The following is a 24,504-nucleotide window of genomic DNA, read 5'->3' as shown; positions in this document are numbered from 1 at the left end:
AAAATGAACTTTTCATAATTGCCAAGGTGCTTTGATTTGCAGTCGCACAGAAGTCAGCAACTTTGAGAATCACATCACTTGAAATAGGCAGGCTCCAATTCCGGTAGTGCTAGGCCATGCTTTTAAACCATTCAGTGGAGATTCAAAACTTCTTAAGCTATCTTTTCAATATGAGTGCTATGTGAATGGCTTTGTGAGTTTGAATAGCAACATTCACCGGATTATGCCTTCATCGTGCATGTTTTCATGACTCGTTATCTGAGACATAAAAGGCATGATAACAGCAGACATCTAAAAGTCATGCCCACTAATTCATCATCGTGGATGAGAATTTGGAAACATAGCCATGGACGCTCAGTTTTGAACCCATAGTGTCCTCTGAAATAACTGTGGTTATTCTATGATTAAAATGACGCAGGATCTCCCTACTCATTGCAGTGATTATTTTAAGAATTCAGTGAAGCTGTTAAAATTAATCTTTTTTTAGTACGTTTGCATGATAGCGGGTTTCATCTGAAGACTTTTCTGGCTACTACACCATCTGAGCAAAGGCTCCTGTTGCAGGCATCTGTGCAGCTTGTTCCAGGGCTGTTTGCTTTTGAGCTCCATCTGCTGGAATTGTGTCCTGTTTCCCACATCTTTGGTGTTGTTATGCTGCCAGGTTTCACAGGAATTGGTTTTAATTTAAAAGAGAATAAGGAACAAAGGTCACAGTTCAGAGGAATCTCTAGCAAGTCGCTGGTCCTTTTGTTTAAGGAATCAACCTAAAGACTGCTTGGAGAATACAAGGCTCAAAACACAAAATAATTGTGAGACTGAGGAAAAGAAATATTAGGTCTTCCTCCACTTTGTTTACAGAGTTAGTTTCTAGGTATTTTATAGAGATTTGGATTAATCATGTCAGTCATAACCTATCAAGTTCTGTATGAGATTTCAAAAATAGGTTACTCACTTTACTCATTTTTCTGAATTAGATTTTTGTTTTGTTTTCCCCTAATGTCTGTTGTTACTCTATAACTAAGAAAATTAGCAGTGTTTTCAATATTTAATTAACTTTTTAAAAAGCCATTCTTCCCCATTGTAACTGTTTCTAGTATTTCAGAATATTTAAGGACAGAAGGGACCGTGATGAACGTCTAATTTGATTTTTGTAGTTCCATTGTTCCTTAACAAAAATGTACTGCAAAGAATAATGTGCAAAATTGGAAAAGAGGGCCCTGCTGTGCAAAACCACTCTAAAACTGTTTAAGTAATCAGAGGCTTTCACGGTAAGTTATATGATGACTTTCTACAAGTTTCCTTTGTAAGAAGCACCATTCTCTGTTCAGAGAATGTATTACAATGTTCATGTCAACAATAACGTATATGTGTAGAATTAGGATTGTCACCAGTCCTTGGGTGCAGACACTGGTGTTGGCAGTGCGTGTAATTCTAAAGAACAAGCACTTCTCTGGAAGAATTACCTTGTCAAAAAGCAAACCACCTACATTTTGAATTTTCCTTTTCTTTAGTTGGAAGGCTAATACTACCTTCCTTCTCCCTGTCCCTAAGCTAATGCTAGAGGTTACTAAGGTATATTCTGTTTCATAATGGGTTTGTGTATATGGTAATTTCAAATATTTCCTTGCTGTCCATCTGCCTGTTAGCCATATTTTGTGTTCGCTTATGATGTTTGCAACTTTTTTTTCTACACAGCAAACTTTGCCTGAACTGGTTTTAGTTTCTTGATGTGGGTAACTCTACGCTGTTATACCTAGGTTTGGGAATAGGGGTAGAGAGGAAGAGCCGCAGAACAGAGAAAGCGCTAGGCTTGATATTAAAGATAAATGTTCTTTTTTTTTCAGTTCTGCCTTGTACTTCTTATGGGCATGGTGCACCGCACTCCGTGGTGTACTCCACAGATGCCCAAGCTTGTTCCAGCCTGAGCTGGTCCATCTGCCTCTGCAATCTATTCAGTAACGTTGCCCAGGCTAATAACCCCAGAGCCTCGGTCAGGGTTATTCACTCAGGCAGAGCACTGTGCTGATCCAGCTGTATAACTTCCAGTTTCGCCACTGGTTCAGGCTCCGCACTCCACTGTGCAGTGTCCATGCGTGCTGTGTGATACTAGCTAAATGATGTAAGCTTGCCGTACAGTAACCTGGGTGTCTGTAAGTTAGATTCTTTGCTTCCTGCGGAGTTGTGGGGATAAGATCATTAATGCATGTGCAGCAATGTACTTCATTGAAAGGCCTATTTACTTTTTCAGAAAGTAATTATTGTAATGGATTTCTTAGGCTTCTGCATGGGACAAAACAGTCATTTTTCACATAGGTTTGGAGGGATATTGTCTGTATTTCTTGACTGCTTCCTATAAAATGGAAAGATAGCTAAGACGTCTCTTGCTGCTAGACTTCATTGTTAAATGCGTATGCGCTACCTTAGACTGGTATTTAAAGAAGTGCCATGTTTTGATGTCAGTATTTTTTAGACCTACGGAGACATAGGCAATTCAAGGATGAGGACTCTATTAGTAACTGCTACTGTGTTCTGAGATTGAAACTGGCTGGTATGTAACTCTTTCCCACTGTAGAGTAAGTTAGATTGTTACTGTTATTTCTGTAATGATAAGTACTTTGGACTTAAGATTATTCAGTGAGTAATCATGGTCAAACCCCTCTTGTAGCTCACTTCTGTTCATGGGATAGAATTGTGAGGGTTTTGTTGGTTTTAGTACAGACCCAAATTCTAATTAATATTTCTGTCTCAAACATGTTGTTCTGATTAGAGGCTCTTTGCCTAGGCATTTCTGTGTAGCCTGCCCTGTTTGAAACCCTGCCTTTTTCTGACTTCACTTCCTGAATCCGTTGACAACACTCACAGCCAAACAAAATACATGTTCACAATGCTGTTATTTGCAAAATATTCCCCTGTGAGTACAGCTGGGGCAACAAAAAGAGAGTTTCTCTCTGAATCTCAAAGAGAACTGACTATTCCTTATAGAAGTAAGGCACATAGTGCATTAGGCAATTTTGATCTCGGCAGTTAAGTAAGTGTTAAAACTCTGTATTTCACCACATACAAATGCACACACATCTTTCATTACAGTTGTACTTATTGATCACCAAGTGATCTAGTAATATACTAATAGTGCTGAATTTTAATCTATGCTGAAGTGAACCAGATAGATAGATAGATAGATAGCAACAGGCTCATAGCCCAACACACTGTTTACAAAACAGATGGAGGTGGAGGGAATATAAACTTACTTTGCCCTGTCTTAGGCCTGATCCTCAAATGAGATGTGGGACCAAAGAAAGGGTTCATCTAAGTCGCCCCTCTTCTCCTTGTGAAACTGTGTAACTGGCACTAAAAACCACCTTGCTTGACAGTAGGTTCTCTGACTGGACACCAGTACCTCCTGAGCTGGACCAAGTCAAGTAACTCATGTCACAGGAACCAACCCGTCAGATGATGCCCACTTAACGAGCAGTGCTATTACTCAGTAACTTTTTTGCCTGTGCTACAGAATGTCGTACTTGAGAGAGAAAACACATAACTGCAATGCTAAATGTCTGTGTGTGCGTATTAGGATAGGGTGGAGCAGACTGTCACTCAGCTGTATTTAATTAACATAGTATTTTATATAATGTATTTATTTTTTACGTAATTAGGCGATTAAGCAAATGCTTGCTAGTAACATCTATTCCATAACCCAGCACTGTTGAGAGTTAAACATGCACCTTTGCAGGTAATTAATCTCCTTGCCCTGCTTATTTTGCTAGTTGGCACTTGCTAAATCCCTGTAAAACCACACCCAGCAGTGCTGTGTATTATCCCTCTGCTGTCTATTCCTACATATGGTCAAAATCAACTTACCTTCCGGGTTGCTGACATCAGCAAAATGTACTCTTGGCAAACTACAGTATCCTCCTAGTAACCCTTTGTTTGGTTGGTGTTATTACAATTGTATTCCTCTGACAGCAGCAAACACCATCTAAACAGTGCCTACCTTGACACTTGGATTCCTATGTGGAAGGAGATTACCATATTATCGTATTTTAAACATTAAAACAACCCCTCATATGATAAAATGCATATAATATGGGGGGGGGGGAAACTTAAGAGGAAAGATACTTCTGTGCTTCCTGTAAGGAACCGACCCACATTAGTTGCAAGCTTCAGGGTATCATTTTGGTAACAGTAAAGGTATATATATCCAATTATCTAGTCATCTTGTGAAGTGACCTTAAACAAGATTGTCACTTCAATTAAAATTATGCTTATTCCTATTTTAAGGAAAAAATAAATTTTTAAGACTACCTGCTTTAAAAAGTTAGCATTCACTAATAATGAATTTCTAATATTTTCTGGCCGTCTTTTGATAGCATCTATTTCCTCTTAGCTGTTTGGCTCTAGACAGCAAGCAGGAAAACATCTGGTCTCCCTTTAGATATATGCTTATTAAACTAATTTGGTACAGCGTTGAAAATCCTGGTATAGTAATTGTTTCCCCCCCACCCCCAATGAGTTAAGTAGCATGTTTCTATGGTATATATTGTCATTGTACTAAAAACCAAGATTATTTTATAGAAAATAAATGGGAAGCGCTAGAGAAGTTGCTATTTTCAGTAAGTTGCTGAAAACAAGCAACAGGAGTTGCTGTTTTTCAGCAAGTTGCTCTCTTCATTTCCCACTAGGTTGTTTTCCCAGCTCTTCTATTGCTAAAAAGTTTAGAATCCATAGTAACACCCAAAAGGGAAAGGATTTCAAGATAGGAAAAGTGTTATAAAATTATTTTACTGTTGACAGCAGCATTGTCATAAATATTAACAAACAAGGATCACCTCCTACCTAGGAAGGAAAACAGGAATAAAGGTGAGTATTTCTATTTTTGAAGCCTACAGCTTTTTTTTTTTTTTTAAATACGACTGCTTGTCTTATCTTCTTGAGGGCATTAATTTAATAAAAAGCATGTCAGATCAAGTAGCCAGTTACTCCAGTTATGGAGCAATTTCATACACTGGCTTTCTACCCCTATACAACCTGCTTGAAATTAGCTGTCTAAACTGGGCCACTAGAACATGGCAGGCAAGCTAGTCAGGTTACAACTGGGAACTACAACTTCAGGACAACTTAAAAAGTTGTATTCGTTTAGTGATCAGGATCTAGTTTCTCCCTCTCCTCCGCACACATTCTCCAGGACATGCCTGTAGTTACAGTGAGTTTAACATAATCCCTACCCTTTAGAGTTCGGCATAAAGGGCATTTTCCCAACTCAGGTACTAGCAAAAAAAAAAGTGTGAGGGGGAAATGCATTTTAATTATTTTATTTTTCTTAAATATAATAGAACCTTCTAGAATTTTTCCAGAAACAGAAACATTAAAAAATTATACTTTATTACAAATGGTAAACTCAGAGTGCTAAAAAAAAGCCTCTTATTTACAAACAATACTGGGCAGTGCCCAAATAAACAACATAAAAATAACTTACAAAGTCATGAAGTAGTTTATTGACATTAATCAACTTTCATAAAATAAAATAAAAAAGATATATACATACACAATTTACTTGAAGGCAGGCAGAATAGTTCTTTTTTGTTTATCAGCCTCCCACAAACCTCCCTCCCACTTTTTTTTTCTTAAGGAATACTACATAAAGCAATCTACAGTTTCTATTGCAGTTTAACCTTTAATACTGAATGATCATCGAATGTTAGGTCCATGCAGGTCTTGGTCAATGTTAAACAAAGATCTGATGTCTCATCTGAGCAGGAACAGCACTTCTCGGAGTTGTGCTGGCCGCTTCGCTACTAACTCAAGCTGAAGGCTTGCCAGTCTTTCCACACATGCGCTTTGCAGAGCACAGGCAGGACTCAGCCTTTCAGCTTTTACCATTAGCTTTATGCATCTGCCACTTTTGGTTTTTTGTTTTAGTTATACCACAATATCACAGTTCTCATTTAAGACAGTCTCTTCAAAACGTTTGCAACTGTTGTGTTAGCATTAGCTGGCACCCGCTGTTGACATGGTTCATGACCTTCTGCTTAAGCTGTGCAACCTGTTCTCTGAGCATGTTGGCAGTGGATGCCAGCTCTGAGTTCTGGGCTTTCAAAGTTTTCACTTTTTCTTCCAACCTGGCAATCCTTTCCAACTTCCTTTTCCGGCATTTGGATGCCGCAATTCTGTTTCTCATGCGTTTTCTTTCGGCTTTGATTCTCTCCTGTGACTCCATGTCAATAGGGGACAGGGGAGGAGTTTCCCCTGGCATTTCAGGTACAGTCTGAGGCTCTTCTTTCAAAGCCTGAAGCCTGGGATGCTGCACGGGCATCTGGGGGTTTATGTGATGCTGAGGTGCATAGCCCATGTTGTTTGCATTGTAGTTAGGTGCAGAGTTGAGTGCGTTGGGGTTGAAGTTGCTGAGATTGGCGTACACCGGGGGCTCGCTGTGCAAATTCGTATTGAAACTACTGTTGCCAGCCATAGAGGACACAGGTGCCATGCCGCTGTTAACAGGTTGAGCAGCAGAGGTAACGCTGGGCATGGTGTTCTGGTTGTGCAGTTCCGCCAGAGCTCTCACAAAGCCTTCCGCGAACCCCTCTTGCTCGTCGGTAACATTTTTGGGGCAGAGGAACTGCGTCGGGGTCGGCGTGGTGGTAATTAACCCGTTGCTGGACTGGATGATGAGCCGCTCCAGTTCAGGCGAGGCCAGTTTCAGGAGTCCCACGTCGGGGGAGGTGAGGATGTCGGCGTTCTTGTTCCTCAGGTGCGGCTTCAGGTTGCTGGATGGGTCGGACAGGTTCAACGTCATGTTCTGCTTCAGCACTTTGGCGTTATTATATCCATACCCGCCGCTCTCCGGCGGCACGAAGCTGGCGTTCAGGGCATCCTCGTAGAAAGTAGGCTCCATCTTTGCACTCATAGAATAGAGTCCGCGGAGTGGCGCCGGGAGCTGCGGCAGCGCGGAGAAGCTGCCCGGCCGCCGCTTGCGCCCCGCTCCGCGCGGCCACCCCAACCCTCCCGGCCGCGCAGGGAGGGGAGAAGGAGAAAGCAGAGCCTTACTTCTCGCCGGGGCGCGGAGGGTCCTCCCGGCGCGGGCCGGGCCCGCGGTCCCTGGCGCCGCCGCGCTGAGAGTCCGCCTGGCCTGGCGGGGCGGCGCGGGGCTTCAGCGGGGCGCCTTCGCCGCCCTCCTCCTTCTCCTGCTGCTGCCGCCGCGGGGCCGGGACGCTGCTCCGCCGCCACAAGTTGCCGCAAGTACTTTCCCCACCTTCCTGCGCGCCCTCCCCGGCTCTGCGCTGCTGTGCTGGCCGCGGCCGCGCTGTGCCTGCTCCGCTCGCCTCCACCCGGCGGCCGGAGTCGCGCTGCCGCCCGCCCGCCCCGCGCTCTGAGCCCGCTCCCGGCGTGGAGCCCTTCACTTATCAGCGACCGAGAGCCCGCTAAAAATAGCCCATGATGTCACCCCGCGGGCTCCCCATTGGCTGCCGCCGCCTCTCCCGGGGGAGGCGGGCCGCTGGCCCGGCCCGGTGCATATCAGCCGGTCGCCATGGCCACCCCGCCCCTAGAAGCTTCTCAGCGCCGGCGCGGGGCCTTGTGGGATGAGGTAATGCTGGCGGCGGCTCGGGGCATTGTGGGCTGACGTATTGTTTTTGAATATCTGGTTACCGCGTCCAGAGCGCGAGCAGGGTTGGCCGCCGGCGGCGCCTCCTTAACGGCCACGTACCAACCGCCCGCCGGAGGGGCGGGGGTGCCGCTCAGCCCCCTCTCGCGCCGTTGCGGCCGTCGCCCGCAAACCGTCGTCTCTCCCTGTTTGTTTTCGCGGCCGTTTGCGCGTTTCGCTGTCGGGCCCTGCGGCGGGCCGGAGGCGGGCCGCGCTCCGCCGTGCGCCGGCGGGTTCCGGCCTGTCGTCCCCCCTGCCCCCCTCGTCGCCGGTGGTACGGCCCTTCAGGTGGCGCTCCGGGGGAGGCCTCACGTGATTTCCCCTCCTCGCCGCGGTCCCGCCGCCCGTGCGGCTTCCAGGCAGGGCCGGGGGTGGTGCTCTGGCCGCGGCGGCCGCGTGCGGGGGCCGGGGCGGGCACCAACCGCCGCGGGGCGGCCCCCGCCCACGCGCCCGCGGCGCTCCCCGCCGAGGACGCGCCCGTCCCGCCGAGGGGCCCAGCGCCTCCCCTCCCCGCCGGCCGGGCGTGCCTGGGGCTGGCGGCGGCCGAGGCCTCGCCCTCGCCCGCCTTCGAGCCGCGGCCGGCGGCTCTCGGGGGAGCCCTGCCGTGCGGGAAGGACGTCCCGGCTCCTAGAGCGCCGCCAACGCTGCCGGCCGTGCGGAGGGCGCTCAGCCGTCCTCCTGCGGAGCTGAGCGCCCGTGGGCCGCACCCCCCGCCCAGCCCCGAGGGAGCCGCGGGGCTGGGCGATGCGGGTTTCGTCCGATACCGCCTGATCGCTGTGGGGGTGTACGCAAGGGCACGGCTTTGCCGTTACAGTGATCGGGGATGTCAATTCCCGGTCTCGGAAACGTGCCAGGATAACGGGGGGGGGGGGGAATAAAACCTGACAGAAGAAAGCCTGGTTCCAGATAGGTTTCTTTAAGCTCGTCCTCCAAGGGGAGGGGACAGCGACGGCCTAATTTTAGAAAGAGTGTCCTAGTATTACTGTGGAAGTACAGGTTAGTCGGGAGGGAAAATAAAGGCTGGAGTTGAAGGATCCTAGTTGAGGAGGAAAGTCTGTGCTGGCATGTTCACCTCAGAGCAACAGATGGGTGATCTCTGATTCGCTGTAACTCCTCTATGCTGAACGTGGCATGCATCAGTATAGTACATATCTCTAATAAAAGGGTGTGCCCTACTGCCCGGATTAATTTTTCTTAACTTCCCCCTCCTCACCTTGCCCTGCACGCACCCTTCTCTCTAGGGGGTGTGAATTTGTGAATTCTGATAGGCAGCTACCTCTGGAATACAGTGCAGCAGCTATTTAGGGACAGGCGGTGACAATATGGGGTAGGACAGGGACTGAAGGGGTGTACTGTTGTATCATGTTGCCAATAGTGCAATAAGTGCTCCTTACACTTGCAACACAAAGCTGTTATCTGCTGTTGTAGGGTGGTCCAGCTTTTTGTGTCAGTGAAGAACTTGGTCTATCAGGTTAAATCACTTCTTACAATATGTGAAGCTGACAAACTTATGTCTAGGTTTGAAAATACACTTTCAAATTCTCCAGTGCTATTTTTTCCTAGATGTAATGACATAATTACCAGTTGCAGTATAGGAAGCAACAATGAAGCAAACAAACACAAGCAGCTGGGAAAGAAAAGTGAAGGTCCAGCTCCCCTGTTTGAAGTTGTTGATTTTTTTTTTTTTTCTTCCCTGTTTCCCCTGGTGTTCCCACCTGACTTCAGCCACTATATTCATTTGCCCACATGGTGGGCACTGGTGTTACTTTATATGCTAACTGGAATTACGCAAATAGTACATGCACTTCTTTGTACATTTGTGTGAACAGTCTGTGGCACAAAATACAAAGTTTTGGCTGGGAATGGGGGGCTCGCTGTGTGCTGTTAGTATACACACAACCATCACATAGGCAGCATCTGCCTGTGTTGCAGGTAGCTCAAACTACTCAACTGCTACTGTAGCCTCAGCTGCAAATAGTTTTGCCAAACAGCAGTAAGTTGCTGCACAGACATAAGAAAATCTCTGAAATTCATTAATGCAGTGAATGCTAGAAGCAGTTGTTTAACTCCTTTTTAATCTTTACATACAAGATAAATAGAGGCCAGTGACTGACTCTTCTGGCACGTGAACCAAGGGGCATCAAATGAAACCGGCAGGTTTGGAACAAATGAGAGAAATGTCTTCACAGAATTGTAGTTAAGCAGTGGAACTCCTTGGCAAGAGTGCTGTGTGGACTGAGGGATTTCAAAGTGATTAGATGAATTCGCAGAAGAGAAATCACTTAAGGGCTATTGAATGCAGTGTGCATCTCTGGCTCTGGAAATCCCAAAGCTGCAAATGGCTTGTGCTCGGGAGAGCATCCCGAGGCAAAACTGCTGTGTGCGTGCCCTGGTTTTGTGTGCCTCTCCAGATATCCACTCTTGGCTCCTTTCAGAGATAGGGTATCTAGTAGGACCTGATGCGGCGGTCCTTGCTGCGTTAAAAATCACCCGAGACAGTCCATAAATGATCTGTCTCTGTTGTGTCAGCATGCAGTTTTGAAGTTTATAAAGGGCTTGTCTATGCAAGGAAGAAATTCTGGAGAAATGTAAGACATGAATTTTAAGTAGTTTGCTGTGTGGAGGTTTTTACTGTAAAATAAGAATTACTTTAAAATTAAGTAAGGTTTTTTTTCTGATTTCTGTTACGTAGGAAGCCATGCAAATAATTTGCTTTAGTCAGTTTCCCGTATAGATAAATAATACTAATTAAGTTTGTTCTGATTAATTGTTGACATATTTAATTTGTTAGAATTTTGCTGTTTTGTTTTATCTTTGGGGTTTTTTTTCTGCATGTTTCTTTTGTCCTAGAAAGCCAAGTTCAGACTACAAGGAACATGGTTAGTGTAGCTTTAACCACTCTATTTAATACATGTTTGTATAACCTAAAAAACTCTGCCTTTATAGTTTGTTCAGTTCAGCCCCACTGATACCAATGCAAGTTTTTCATTAGCTTCAGTGAGTGTTGGATCAGGCTGGAGATATTAACTTAAAGTAATTTAATTTCTTTTTTTTTTTCTTTTTATCCCCACCCATTTTAGTTTTCTACTTCCTTCCTTTTACAGAGGTGGAGTTTCAGGACTAGACATTCCAGTTTGCCAGAGACGTGTTGCTACTGAGGCCTGTAGCTATGAGGGACACCCATCAGTCCACTCACTATGTTAATTGCTACTCACTTAGAGGTTATTTGGTCGAGGCCGGCAACAGACAGTCAAGCTGGTCGTAAAGGTTGTGCATAGCAGGAGAGCTCTGAAATCAAAGACAAATGCTCTTTGCTGCTCCTAGGGGATTTTCTACCTAATTCGGGACTGACTGGTGAGCGGGTGCTTACGGAGGTCTCAGCTTAGATTTCAGCCGAGTGCCCCAAGTTCACCACCAGAGAATCACTGAGTGCTGCAGATCAGAAGTGGGCCCCATGAACAGAGAGACAGTGATCCTTCGTGGCCATTAGCCAAGGAGCTGGGAATCTTGGTGACTATGCCCCGATTTATTAAACAGCTATTACTTAAGGGCCTTTTTCCCCCTTTCCTGATGTCCTTAAATAAATATTCCTTTACTAGTATGAAAGAACATTTACTGACCCATTTATAAACCATAGCCATTTACATGTCTCAATAAACTAACTTGTGGGTAGGGATTGGAAATGAACTATATATCTCTGTTGCTGTGAGAGGCAGATGCTTTGAGCAGCAGTAATGCAGATTTTGATTTATAAAGTTCTCTAATCAATCAATACAAGACTGACTGAGGCAATCAGATAATCTGAATAATTAAATGGCTTTTCAGGGACAAATTAAAATTTCTTATACATACCACATCCGTCTAAATTATGTTTGGTGTCCAGGAATAAATGGGTTAGTTGTTTTGTTTCACTCCTGTATCACAAATGCTTTTGGCTTATTTCTAGACCATTAAAAAAAAAAAAAAAGGATAAATGACATTTTCTGCTCTTTTATATTGGAAACAGTACTCACAGAAAGAAAATGCTTGTTTCCATACAGTTTTTCTTTAAACTTACACCATCTTGCTTTTTCCCCTTATCAGAGATGTTTCCACAATAATTTTTTCCTTTTTTTTTTTACTCACTTCATGCTTTCAGATGTGATATCCTGTTTCACTCCTGCATGAAGTGAATAAGAGTGGGAATTATTGGATCTTCTCATACTGCTTTTCACTTGCTTAAGGAAATTACTATGCAGCAGGTTTCCCCAACTGAGGGAGGCAAGAGTTTGAAGAGTCAGAAGGAGCAAGAATTTTTCTTTTGTTTACTACATCAGAGTATAGTAAAAAAAGCTGGGAGTGAGAGGGCACAAGGAACAGAGTTTCCTTAGGCTAAATGGAAGTAAAATAATTCACAGGTGCTCCTGTTCCCAATTCCTCCCCAGTTCCTCAAGGTGTGTTTTTGTAATCGGTTCAAGTCCACCTAAGTCTGCAGCACAGCAGAGGTGTGGCAAAGAGGTGCCACCTCATCCACCCCCAGCTTCCATGGCCTCTCCTTTTGCTCTTTGCCCTCAGTAGGGCTCATGTGGCCAGGTAGAGATCCAGGAACTGAATCTGGCTGAAAGCTGAGCTGAAATAATAAAAAAAAAAATTCAAGGATACAAGGAATGCATAGGTGGGAATGCATAGGCTGGGGGAAGAGTGGGACTCACAGCTTGAAGTGAAGGACCCTGGAACCAGATCTGTACAACAAGACTGAAAGCTAGTCTTGAGCTAGTCTTCAGTTTGCACATGAAAAATGCTCCTCAGAACTATAGACACTTGTAAACGAATATCATGTCCATCTCCTCCACCCTCAATTAGTCATCGCATAACCAAGCTATATGCGTTTAGTCCTTTTCATCTTTCTTCTTGTCAAGCCCTTTAGCCTGTCCCCCTCACCTACTCATCCCACCAATCATTTTAATTAATCTCTGAATTTCTTTGAAACTACTAGTTTGTGGAATGGAGGAAAATGAGTAGGTTAGAGAGACAAGATTGTGAATGATGGAGGTGGGGCAAAGTTAGGAGACTTTGCAAGACCTGTTGGGTTACCTCTGGGGCAGGACAGCAACACTGACTGTAAACACAGAGAAGGACTGCAGAAGTAAGGGAGGAACCACTAAAAACATTTTCCATTTTCTTAAGAATGCTGTCTGAGCAATTCAAACCCTGGACGTTTATGTGCAGCAACATATGAATGAAAGATTTGATATGATTGTCTCTAGAGAGGATGTTCTCCTCTTTACCCAATAATTAGTTATACTAGATTTCTCACTATTATTTTTCCCATTCCCAGCTAGCTTTATAGAGGATTTCAGTGTTCACTGCAAGTACTCAGTCATATATTTTCAAATAAGTAATGAACTATATATTTTTTTATTCGAACAACTGTATGTATTGTATAATTTTTGATCAAAAACCTGACCAAATAGAAGTTAACTACGTTGTCTAGAGATGAGTCTGAAAGGAACCCTGGGGCCTTGCTCCCCATGCTTTTTAGGGTGTTACAAATCTAAATGTCACACCATTAATGTGTCTGTGTTCTTTATTTCTATATCATAGCACAGCCGGTGCTCCGAGAAACAGAGAACTGGGCAAAGTTCCCGTCCTGTGGAGCTTACAGTTGGAAAAAATCCTCTACACACAAACAAGGCTGGCAGAATAGCAGTTGATCTGCAGTGGAAGCCTAAAGAGTGAAGGTAAGCAGTAGAGGAGGCACTGGAGGACATGTGGCATATGGGAAGCAGACGGATGCGCTCAGCATTGTGAGCTGGCAGCATGAAAAAATTTACCATACAAATAGAAGCGTGCTAATGCTGAGTAGTGGGGAGGCAGACGAACACCTTTGAAAAGACATTTACTGTATTTGGGGACAAAGATCCTGCTGGAAGTGTGCATTTGTTCAGATATTACTGAGGCACAGTTTCACTGTGGAGAACTGAAGTTAGCTTTCTGGCATTTTGATGTTTCAGTAAACACATATTGAAGTTAAGTAGTGGCAACAGAATGCATTGATTTATGGTTGCCAATCGTGACTGAAAGCCTCAGAATAACTGGATTTAACCATGCAGAGCCCTGGGTAGAATAGCTCAGTTTTGATTAGGGTCTCAGAATGGATACAAAATGCTTGGATTTTTAATTAATAAACAATCTGGCATCCTGTCAACATTGACACCTCACTCTGTCTTAGCAGCTGTTGGAACAGTAGGCTCCTGGCAACCTAGAATAAAGCAGTGCTTGCAACAGGAGAAGGAAAGGAAGCGAGTCTGCGTGAGACCAAAAATGCCTAGTGTAAAGCACCATAGAGCTTAGGGATTTCCAGTGAGCAATCAAGCTTTCCTTCTCTATGCTGTGGGTTCAGGCTTGGACATGGACAGTGAGTTTCTGTTACTGAATGTCACCAGTGGCTGGTGGCTGACAGATGTAAGGACACCTGTCTGAATTTGAGTAATGTTTCTGACAGTAGTAGCAATAAACAGAGAAAGCATTGAACGGTGAAAGTAGGTCCTGCAGGTTGCTCCTTCCCAGGGATTATAGTGGTGGAGCCTGTGGGGAAGTTTACAGGGTGCCTGCTCATGTAATTCAAATGGAAACATTCACTCTGGATGAGAGTCATTTGTGTTGGACTCATGGTGTGGGAGCAGTTAGGGTTGCCAAATAGCCAAGGAAGGCATTGTAGGAAGGAAAGGGCACGGCCTGGGTAGGGCAATACCTGGAAGCACAAGCAGAGTTGAAGACTTCAGTTTTGGAGAAGATGCTACTAAGCTGCTACTCTTCCTCAATCCCATCCGATTAATAATAAACAACCTGATCTCTGATCACAGCTGACATACCACACAGCGACTGCGTAGCTGCTCCCCACTGGTCTGGGCAGCCCTGTCACCTCACAGGATGGCAATGTCCTGGTCTTGTCCACAGCAGCCCCTTAGGACTTCCATAGGAGAAGAACCAGGATGCTTGAAACCCTCAAAATTGCTGTTCTTTCCTCTTTTCTTCGGTAAAAATTGTATGCAATTGCCAACACTGCAGTGTCTGTATGTTCCCTTGTTTCAGAAGGAAGCAGAGATGGAAAATTTAGTCCCGAATCAGTATTGATCCCTAGCTGAGATCTTGTTTTTTACAATGGGTTCAGGAGCACTGTTCACATACATGCTGGAGGAAGTACTGCAAGAACAGCCAGCAGTGCATTTGGCAGATGCGTTGGTCAGCTCACAGGACTGTTTACGCAGTCTGTTGAGAACATATGAAACGTATAAAAAGCCATAACATTTGACCATATTAGAAACATGTTCATGAGATCAAGGAAAATTTTTAGGATAAAAGGACAATAATAAAGCAAAGGCCTAAGGGCTGTGATGGCTGCTGATTGAAATTCAGATTTTTTTTTTTAATTTTACTTTTTTTTTTTTTAAGGGAGCACAACTAGAAAGACATTCCAAAAATGGCTGTACGGTATTTAGAGATCTGGGTACCAGCTGCAGTGTGCACATATTTGCAGAGGCTTCTGTTCAGCTAAGAATGGGCTGTGGGCTCAGGTAAGTCATGTGAGAGAGGTTAAGCACGTGTGTTGTAAGAGCTAATGGTACAAAGTAGCCTTGTTCTATATAAGCATGTTTTGTGCTGATGTTTTCCAGTTATTGCGTTCCTTACAGTCAGTGTAGGAAAAGGTGTGTGGCTGGCAAATCTGCAAGCCCAGGCAAAGCAGTTCTGGGTGTGGATGGTTACAGCCTATTGCCAGGTGCTTCAAATAGGCATTTATGTCAAAGATCTGTAGGTCAATTCAATGATAGCCAATTTCAGCCCTAGATGATTACATAAATATTAATAAGAACAGTGGTGTATTTCACATTTATGTTACTGGTCTGCAAAGTATTTACCTAACCCTGTAGCAGTAGTGGTGGGGAATGTATATCCCTTCAAGACAACCAAGAGAATTTACAAAGTGAAGCAAAAATTTGTTCTCCTCTTTGATGTAACCTCGTGAGTTTAGAAGTAATCTTGTTTTCTGTATACCAGTAGAGAAAAACAGGAGAGCAGAATAAACTCAAATGGGATAGAACTGCAGTCTTCCCGAGTTTTGCCTCCCTGCTGAATGACCCTTAACCACTTTTTGCATCTCTGTGGTTTGGTTTCCCTGCCTGTAAAATGGGCATAATAAGACTGAAGTTCTAGTAAAGCATGCAGATCTATGGGGAATAAATGCTGTACAAGTGGTATGAACTATTTTTATTTAAAAAATGCATTAAGGAAAAAGGTACAGAAAAGGAATGGAATTTCATCTGGAAGAAGACCTAGGATTAACTTATTGGTATAAAATATTTGTTACTGGCCCCATTTGCTTTTAGGATATCAACCATTGACATTTTTATTGGTTCATCAGCCTTGTAATGTGTTTTGAATCTGACCCAGGACAGTGTGGAGCACATACTGGCACCTAGATTTATGCCATTTTTACTCTGTGGTCACTCTCTAACATTTTGACCAAATATCTTCCAGTTGCTCTGGGTTTTTTGGAGGGGTTTTGTTTTGTTTGTTTGGGTTTTTTTTCTTTACAATTAGAGTCTCTGCTGCGAGAGGCTCTGACAATGATTTGGAGTTGTTAATGTCAAAAATGCTGTGTAGGAGGAAGTATTACATGTCAGCTTCCCAGAAGGGGAAGGCACAGCGATCAGCACCTCTCCAGAATCACACAGATAGTTTCTTTGAAGAAAAAGCCTTGATACTTAGTCCAAAAGTTTGACAGGGAGATAATCACGTGAAACACAGGAACTCTTCTGCATTATACACCCCTTGGGAAAGTGGATGAGTGCAACAGCCACTCCCTCCTCCCAGGAGTGGGTATTGCTAGTCCTGGGGAGGTGAAGCTTACAGCCCCCTTGGACACTTCCACCCAATAAATCTGCACCTAAGCTTTCTTGCCTGTTTTTACACGTATGTTAAGTTTTAAAATACTATACATATAGCAATAATTTTTAAGGAAAACTAAGGAGCGCTTTTTAGCAGATGTAAATCAGCACAATTTACGATGTCGTTAGTTCCCCAAGTGCTTTCGGCCAGCACTGCTGACAAAAGAGGCAGTCCTGCCCTCTTCCTGCTCCCACGCTGTCCCCTCCCTTGCGCTGACACAGCCATGAGGTGAAGTGTGTTGGGAAATACATCCCGTTCAAATCTATCCCAGCAAAAAACCTGAATGGCCTGGGAAAGAGGCATTTGCTTCTTTTCAGGGTGTCACCAGCATATCCCAGATTAAAGTCCTTATGGAACCGCCGTGTTAGTGCAATTCAGTGGTCTCTGTGAAAGCCAGGAGCTTCGCTAGTTTGTCCCAACAGCTTCTGGCTAAAAGAGAATTGCGCTGCAGCTGGAAACTCAAGCGAGTTTCAAAACATTTCATTCATACGTGGTCCTCAGTTGATTCTTAATACACCTTTACTATAGCCGGTAGTGCTTCATAAGCCTGTCAACATTGCAGTCAAACAACGGCTCGTCTCGAGATTTTGTGTTGTGTAAATAAAGCTCGTGCCTTGCAGGGTGTCACTGAGTTAATGTAAAGCCTGAAAAGGGGAGGGCGTGGGAGCAGCATGCCAGTGTTAACATTCTGTTTTCTGCACAGGATTGCAAAAGGATTGCAACAGCCCAGCCTATCTGAGCTGCTGCACGTACTGTAAACATGTCTCTGCACTTGAATTTGATATGGGTGGTGATAGAACAATATACCTTTCTGGGAAATGGTAATGGACAGCAAGATTTTGTTTTAAGGAAATTCCGAATAAACAATAGCAGTTTTCTTCTTAGAGTGCTGATGCTTTCCAGGTGGCCCACCAGACAGCCAAACAAAGGAAATATATATGGCAGCATTCACTCAAGGGTTAAAGTTTCAGGGCAAGGAGGGGGAATGTCGAAAATCCCATGAACTTTAATAGTTATGCTTATATCTTTGTGGTAGCTCTGACTCCTTTTCTTGCTTCTCACAGATCAGTAATCAGGGGACAACTGACAGGAATAAACCCCCTGGTAAAAATATACAACAGTGTTTGAAACAAACAGCATTTCATATGCAAAGCTGTCTGGTAAAGTGCATGCTCAGGGTGCTTTTTCAGGCCTCATGGGAAGTTTTACAAAGAGCAAGCTATCTATTAACAAGTGCTTTTCTGTTAGTTTCAAAATCCTGTGTTGCTTTTTTCTAGAATGATTTTCCCACAAAAGGTGATACAAACTGTAAGAAAAGTCTCAGAAGAACTTACCGCTCCCCCTACTCCCTTGTCTCCCTCCCTCCTCCCCCAAACACTGGGAGCTCTCAAAAATATTTTAGTATCCTGGAGATTAAAAACAGTGTCTTTAATTTGTATTTGTCTTGTAATAGCTCTGACTTTCACCGCCTTGTCCTCCCCTTTATTGGGAGTACATGTGTGAGCGCTCCCTATAATGTTGTTTTTATGCTCGCTGTCAGGTTCAATAAGCAGTTTCTTAGCAGGGCACCTTCCCATGTGAAGGAAATGTTTCCAGTTCTTGTCTTAGCTCCTGCTTCCTCCATATGCAGAGTCTTGACAAGGCACAGCAGAGAACAACAGAAATGAGCATCAGCAGTATCAGTAAATCTTAGCTGATAAATGGAAATTACCTCTAGAACCTCATGAATCTGCTGGCAGCTTAGATATAGGGCAGCTGTTTACAGGGCATTTTATAGGTGTTCCAGTTATGCGAGTTTTGTGTAGTGCCTATTTTAAGTTTAGGCATTTTATTAATAGCGGATCTGGAAAATTTTAGAACTGTGGTACACCAATGCACCTCTTAGGTAACACTGAAAAGAATGTGGTAATCTGTTTAAGGATTCTCTATGTAAATAGGGATATTGCTAAAGAGAATCAAGATAAAATGTAAATGTGAATAATTGCTCCTAAGACAAAGAAAAATTGGCAAGCAGCCGTATAGAAATTAGAGATTTAACTAGTTTTATACCACGGGTACTAAATCATACTGGTGGAGTCTCAGGTCTAGTCAAGTGAATGGCAAACCCACAGCTAACTTGTAGGACCAAGGATTTCCCCTTCATGAATGGGTATAGATAAGTAAAATTTCCCAGAGCAGAAAAACATGTTATAGAAGTGGCCAGATTTTCAGCTTTGAAGTAGAAGAGATACTTTCATTTTCAGTATCTCCATTAGAACTTCTTTTTACAAGACCAGGAGTATTAACTCTTGTGTCTGAGCCAAAATTCCAACCTAAGCAGAATGTACTCATCTAAATTTCCCTTTTGGTTTCATTTGGACAAGGTATTCTTTGGTGTAGTGTTGCTGTGTACTGTTACAGCAGTTGCTGTGTTCGGAGCTTGGGAAAGCGCCCACATGGAAGAGATTACATAAAAACTAGACCATTATAAGCTCAGAGAAACCCCCAAGTGTGATGATTAAAAAGAGAAAACTATTAGGGAAAATACATCAAAGAGTCTCAGTGAGAGTCCTAAAAGGAAAAATACTGATTATATTTGTTTTGATTTTGTCTTACATGAAGTAAAAGATGTGTGGTGTGTCCTGGGTCGCCACCTTAAGGGGTGTGTACTTAAAGACAACAGAATCAGACTCCAAGACTTCAGTGCGGTTTATTTTGGTTGCAGGGCTGGGAAGATAAGATATAATTGTACCATATACATAGTGGTGCTATCAATCTGACAGATTATACTTCCCGTACACCCCTGACCACCTTGCCTACCCTCTGCCTGCTTATCTGTTTCTAGCAGGATAATTCCTAGCTTTCTGACCTTTCAAGAAACTTTCAACTACGATTTTTAAAACAGTCACAAAAATGTTTTTCTTTCTTCAAATGTGCAATTCTTCTCTCTGATGAAAGCAGTCAGAGGCATGAGATGGGTAACATTGATTACTAAGGCTGGTGTGCAAGTTCAGGTTCAATAAATTGTGAATCTTAGGGGCTAAAAATTGTTTAGAATTCCATTCTGGGTCTGGGAATAAGAGTAGACATTTATTGATAGTCCTGTTGTTCACACTCCACCAGAGTCTAATACTGTTATTTTAGAACAATGTTAGATTCGTTTTTTAAAGTTTGTTAGACTTGATCTGCCCTGGGAACCATGTTAGAAAAGGTTTGAACTAATAAAATACGCAAAATGTGGTTTTAAGGCTCTCCTTTAATGTGGAAAAGGGAAGAAAGGTTTTAGTTGGTTATAGCAAATCCAGTGAGGGAACTGTTTACTTAATGCTTTCACAGTTGTTTTTTTTAATGTGCCTTTTCAGACCTTTTCAGCTGGATTTAGTTCATGTGAACTAGCATATTAAATAATGTTTTCTACTGATACATGTTTTTCAGTTGTTACTCTGACTCCAGTAGTTACAGTCATTTTCTTTCTGGCACGCTGGTATAGTAGGTCCCAAAAAGCTAAAGGAAAATAACTGAACAGGACTTTGGAAATGGGGGAATATAAAATATAATCCCTATAGATTTAGAATTTAGGTAGGAAGATTACATCTGAGTTTATTTTCCCATGAATATATCTAGCATATATAAATTGATGTGGCATTAAGAATATTACAGATTCTTGTTTGATATGGCTTGTATACATTGTGTGACTTTTTTACTTGAGTGATGCAGCCATCCTAAGAAAATGGAAGGCAACAAAGTGTTTATACTGTCCTACTGAGAATGTCTTCTCTCTTCCCAAGTCCATGTAGTACTTGAGTGTAACATAAAAACACATCTAATAGGTGCGTGTATCTGAAAATGGCAGAAAAAATGGCACTTTCCATCTCAGCAGTCCCAGTGCTTCCCTGGCTGCCTCATGTTGATGATTGTTTTAGGACTTTTTTTTCACATTGGGAAAGACACTGTGTATTATTTTCCTACATCAACAAAAATAATCGTAAAAAATGCAAGGTATAGGAACATACTCTGTGCCAATTAGGTGATACATTGACTTTGCTGGTTATGCATATTTGGCTTTGGCCTTTTTGGAGCCTTCCTAAGTTTGGGTCCAATCTGCTGAAGAAATTGTCTTGTACTATATGCTTTTGCGTATAAAAGAGGTTGCTTGGAAGAAAACGTTCTAGGTGAAAGATCCTTGCATTTTCCTTCTATCCTTCTGCCATCTTGATTTGGTGACATGCTGTAAAATCCACCTGTTCTCCTGGCTCATTTGGAACTCTGGAGAGCAGTAGATGAATGAGCCAAACATGAGAAACAGAATGGAGAATGGGTGTAGACAGCAACACTTTCCTTCAGACCTTAAAGGCTAAGAGAATTTTTTCTATGTTTGGGATGTCCTGCTCCTCTGCATTAGGTAGATTGACTTTTTGTTCAGATCAGGAATCTAATCTCTTTTCCCTTCTTAAAAGGCATATAAAAAAGTCACTCTGTTTATATTAACAGTGGACCTAGATTCATTTAGTTTTGATCTGATCCTCACAAAACATCAGATCTGTTTGCAAAGCTAATAGAAGTGTAATGGCAAGAGCAGCAGTGGCAAATAATTTTTTTCTTTTTTTTTTTTCCTCCTTAATATCAAAGCTAAAAATGTGGTCTTAATTTATACACAGGATTACTGATTCGTATACTGTTAAAGCTATATAATAATTCACCTAAAGCCTAGCACAGTTTATAAATACACAAAACATATGTAACTTAATAGTTATTTGTGCTGAATCTTTTTTTTTTCCCTGCATACTCTGTTCTACCTTTGTTACTCAGAGCACTAATGCTGCATTAACGTAAGCAGCAAACAGCTGCATTTATCTTCATTTTGTTCTTCCAAGTCACAGCAACATGCTGGAACAAAAGCCATTGTTTATAGCAAACCTTCTTAAGTCTTTTAAGGGCATCCATCGGGATAGACTTTGTGGTTATGGAAGGGCTGATGCTGTAAGTATTCAGTCCACTAATGGTCTCATTGATTTTTATTTACGCTCTTTGCAGGTTGCACAGAGTCTCACTTTGAGTAAGAATTGCAGAATATATGCTGAATTCAAGAATTACAGGCGTATGTTAAACTAAAACAAGGTTTCTATATCTGTCTTTAGGATGCTTAATGAAAGCGGTGGCTCAGAAGTAGACTGTTCTGTCTCCAGCGAAGCAGATGAGAATTGTAATTGGTAAGCACTGCTAAAAACCAGGTGCATAAGTTTGAAAATGTTGATCCAAATCACATTATTATAAGTAGTAGGGAAATGTCATGACTTACTGAGATTAAACAAAGACCTGCTTAGAATCTTGTGACTTCAGCTCATAAATGGATTTCATCACTCATTACAGCTGCATAAACAAATGCATGTGGTATATATGCATGTTTTGTTTTTGGAAGTTGTTGTTTTTAAAATCCCCTCAGAGTTTTTTTTAATTGCTCCTAATGAGCCAACGTTCCCTAGTTCTGGAGCGATGCCTCGTGTACCTGAGCAGCATAGCACAGTCATTGCTTTTAAGGGAATAGTTTGCCTGCTTTTCTCCCTTTCTGGCAGCTGAACTGCTTTGGCAAGCAAGTTATTTTAAAGGAGAAATTTACAATATGAAACCTGGTGTCAAAACTTCTATTCCTTTTATGAAAGTAGTCTTAACCCTAGTGCTCCTTTGGAGCTATAGAAATGTAATCCCAGCCCAATCAACAATTGGAGAAAGTCCTACGCAATGTCTGAGCTCATACTGAATGAGTTTGTCACGTATCTAGATGTTTTTCAGTTGTTTAATGTAATTTTTCATGTTGTCTCTGGCCTCGTTTCTCCTGATGGGCCTCTCATAAGGAATCCTAGAAATGGATGCCCTGTGATTATCCGTGGGTAATTAGTGCTTCCCTCATGTTTTCTTGCCAATATGTTGCAAGTGGGATGTGGCAAGATTAATCAAAGCTTTGGTCTTCCTGCTGCGATTATTACCTGAAGGCACTAATGATGGCAGTAGTTCATGATGTAGAGCAGACGCTTGTCTGTGGATTTAAAAAGTAGTACAGATCAAAACTACCAAGCCATTCTCATATCTCTAGGTTAAAAGTTACTGCTTTCAGTTAAACCTATACTATTCAGCATCTCAAGGCAGGCAGTTATCAAAGTTTAACCTCGAGAAACTAAGATGGCAAAATGTATGGGTAATTCTTTGAATTTCAGTATGCCATTTCATATTCAGAACTGGGATGCTGTATTATTCCTGGATTGGTAGTGTCTCATTTTAATGTTACACTGTAAATTATTTTTTTTAACCATATCTAAAGGAAAATTACTTTTTTTTTTGCCAAAGAAAAATATTCAAGGACACTCCATTTTTGTTGCCATTTTCTGAGAAAGATTTAAAAATCAAATTTAAAAATGGATATTGTTGGGTAAAAATTGTACTTTTTTCCTATTTTACTCACAGCCTCCTTTTTATACTTCTAAAAACTAGAGTCAGGAAAGTAAAAAGAGCAACAATATGGGACAGTTCATGGCCAGAGGTGCTTACGCATATATCCTATATAGATGGATTTGGCCTGAAGTGGTTTAGTTTGTTTTGCTCCCTAGAAAAATAAAACTGGTAATAAAAAGAAATGTAACTTAAACTGAATGAAACTAAAATATTTTGCTTTTCTGTCAAGCAGCCTTAATTTTTAGGCAACTGGGGAGGAGTCTTAATCATGTGTGTTCTTAAAGCTTGCTTAAGCAAATTGCTGAGTGTCTGAGGCTTTGAGCGTCCTGCCCCTTCTGTAAAAGACTTCAGAAAATCCAGTTGCTCATCACCTCTGAAAACCTGCCCTCTTATGTAGGTAGCTAAAAAGATGCCTGACACTAGACACTCGCACTCCAAAATGTTGCCTGAATGCCTTAAAATGTCACATTAAAATCAAGTGTGGTTCACCCACAAACCATCTGGCTTTACAGATCTGAAAACGATCTTTCAATTAATTAAGCTTCTCTGCTTCCTAATAAGGCCTATTTGAAATGCTCGGAGGCTGGAGACACCAGGGCTGTAGGTCTGCACTGAGCAGGAGTGTGGCTGTGGCCAGTGGTCCCCCTGGCTGGTAGCGGGCCAAGCCTCGCTGGGGAGCCCTGCCTCACCTTACCTTGCTGCGCTGGCTGTGCAGCTCCCAGTACGGGGCTGGGGAAATACCTGGCTTTCTCCTTATAAGGCCAGCGAGCTGCTGCAGGAGCCCTGTTCCTGCCCCAGCGCTTCCCGGCTCTGCTCAGCCACAGTCCTAAAAAGGCAGTTCCTTGCTCCTGCTTCCCACAGCTGAGCTCCCCAGGGAGGACAGCCCTCCCAAGTCAGGCATTTTACTTACAAGGAGAGCCGTACTTATGGATTTTGCTGTTGCTTCTCAAGGAAGCTGTTGTGTTTACAAGCACTGCTGGGGTTATCCTCTCGTTTAGTGAATAAGCAGTGAATAATGAAAAGTATAATAGCGTGCAGTGTCTGAGCCTGCAATCCTTTCTGCACAGGCACATTTCTGCAACAGTAGGGTCCCGTGTAGGGAAGGAGGTGCACCGTGTGAAGCAGTTCAGAGCTGTAGTCTTGAAAGCATATTAGGTTATGGTTTTATAATAGAAAGTACTCAGCAGCAATATGAGCTCAAAGCAATTCACGTCCTTTTTCCTCCCTCGCCTGGCTGCCATTCCTGCGCTGCCTCTTTGCTTGCTCAGTTCTTTGTGGGGGCCATGCTGTGTTCTTGGTTTGATTTGTTCTGAAAGCCAGAAGAGAGTTTTCTGCTCAGATTTACACTGTGGCTTCACAAAAAGTTGTGCTAGTGTAACTGAGTGAGTGGTGGATAGGAAAGAGGGGAAAAACCCCTTAGTTATTAATGCCCCATGCTCTTCCTAACATGAAACTGAAGCTGCTGTACTCTCCTCCTGAATAAAAACTCTTCAAATGCTGAATATTTTATTAGA

At 42.8% G+C, this 24,504-nt stretch overlaps 1 protein-coding gene and 1 long non-coding RNA gene across 6 annotated transcripts in view; one reads left to right on the top strand and one right to left on the bottom strand.

Moving 5' to 3' along the window:
• LOC143161261 (uncharacterized) overlaps positions 1 to 24,504 on the top strand; it is a 92,995-nt gene that overhangs the window by 19,936 nt on the left and 48,555 nt on the right. For 4 of the 5 annotated variants that reach the window (XR_012995493.1, XR_012995494.1, XR_012995492.1 and 1 more), the window contains exons 1-4: positions 7,509 to 7,579; positions 13,220 to 13,356; positions 15,071 to 15,192; positions 21,682 to 21,753. This is a non-coding gene — a long non-coding RNA (uncharacterized LOC143161261). Of the gene's footprint in view, positions 1 to 7,508; positions 7,580 to 13,219; positions 13,357 to 15,070; positions 15,193 to 21,681; positions 21,754 to 24,504 lie in introns of those variants that run through there. The other variant, XR_012995495.1, reaches the window with a different exon arrangement.
• On the bottom strand, positions 5,294 to 7,357 carry JUN (Jun proto-oncogene, AP-1 transcription factor subunit). Its single transcript, XM_076340078.1, has one exon. The coding sequence runs from the start codon at positions 6,899 to 6,901 to the stop codon at positions 5,957 to 5,959; it is 945 nt and encodes a 314-aa protein (XP_076196193.1). The 5' UTR covers positions 6,902 to 7,357; the 3' UTR covers positions 5,294 to 5,956.

The sequence above is a fragment of the Aptenodytes patagonicus genome, chromosome 5 (assembly GCF_965638725.1).
Source record: "Aptenodytes patagonicus chromosome 5, bAptPat1.pri.cur, whole genome shotgun sequence".
Classification (NCBI taxonomy): domain Eukaryota; kingdom Metazoa; phylum Chordata; class Aves; order Sphenisciformes; family Spheniscidae; genus Aptenodytes; species Aptenodytes patagonicus.
Note: the sequence above shows the minus strand (reverse complement) of the source record. Positions and strands in the feature narration are given on the sequence as shown.

Coding starts and splice junctions, on each gene's coding strand:
- JUN (XM_076340078.1), bottom strand. CDS start 6,901: ATGAGTGCAAAGATGGAGCCTACTTTCTACGAGGATGCCCTGAACGCC.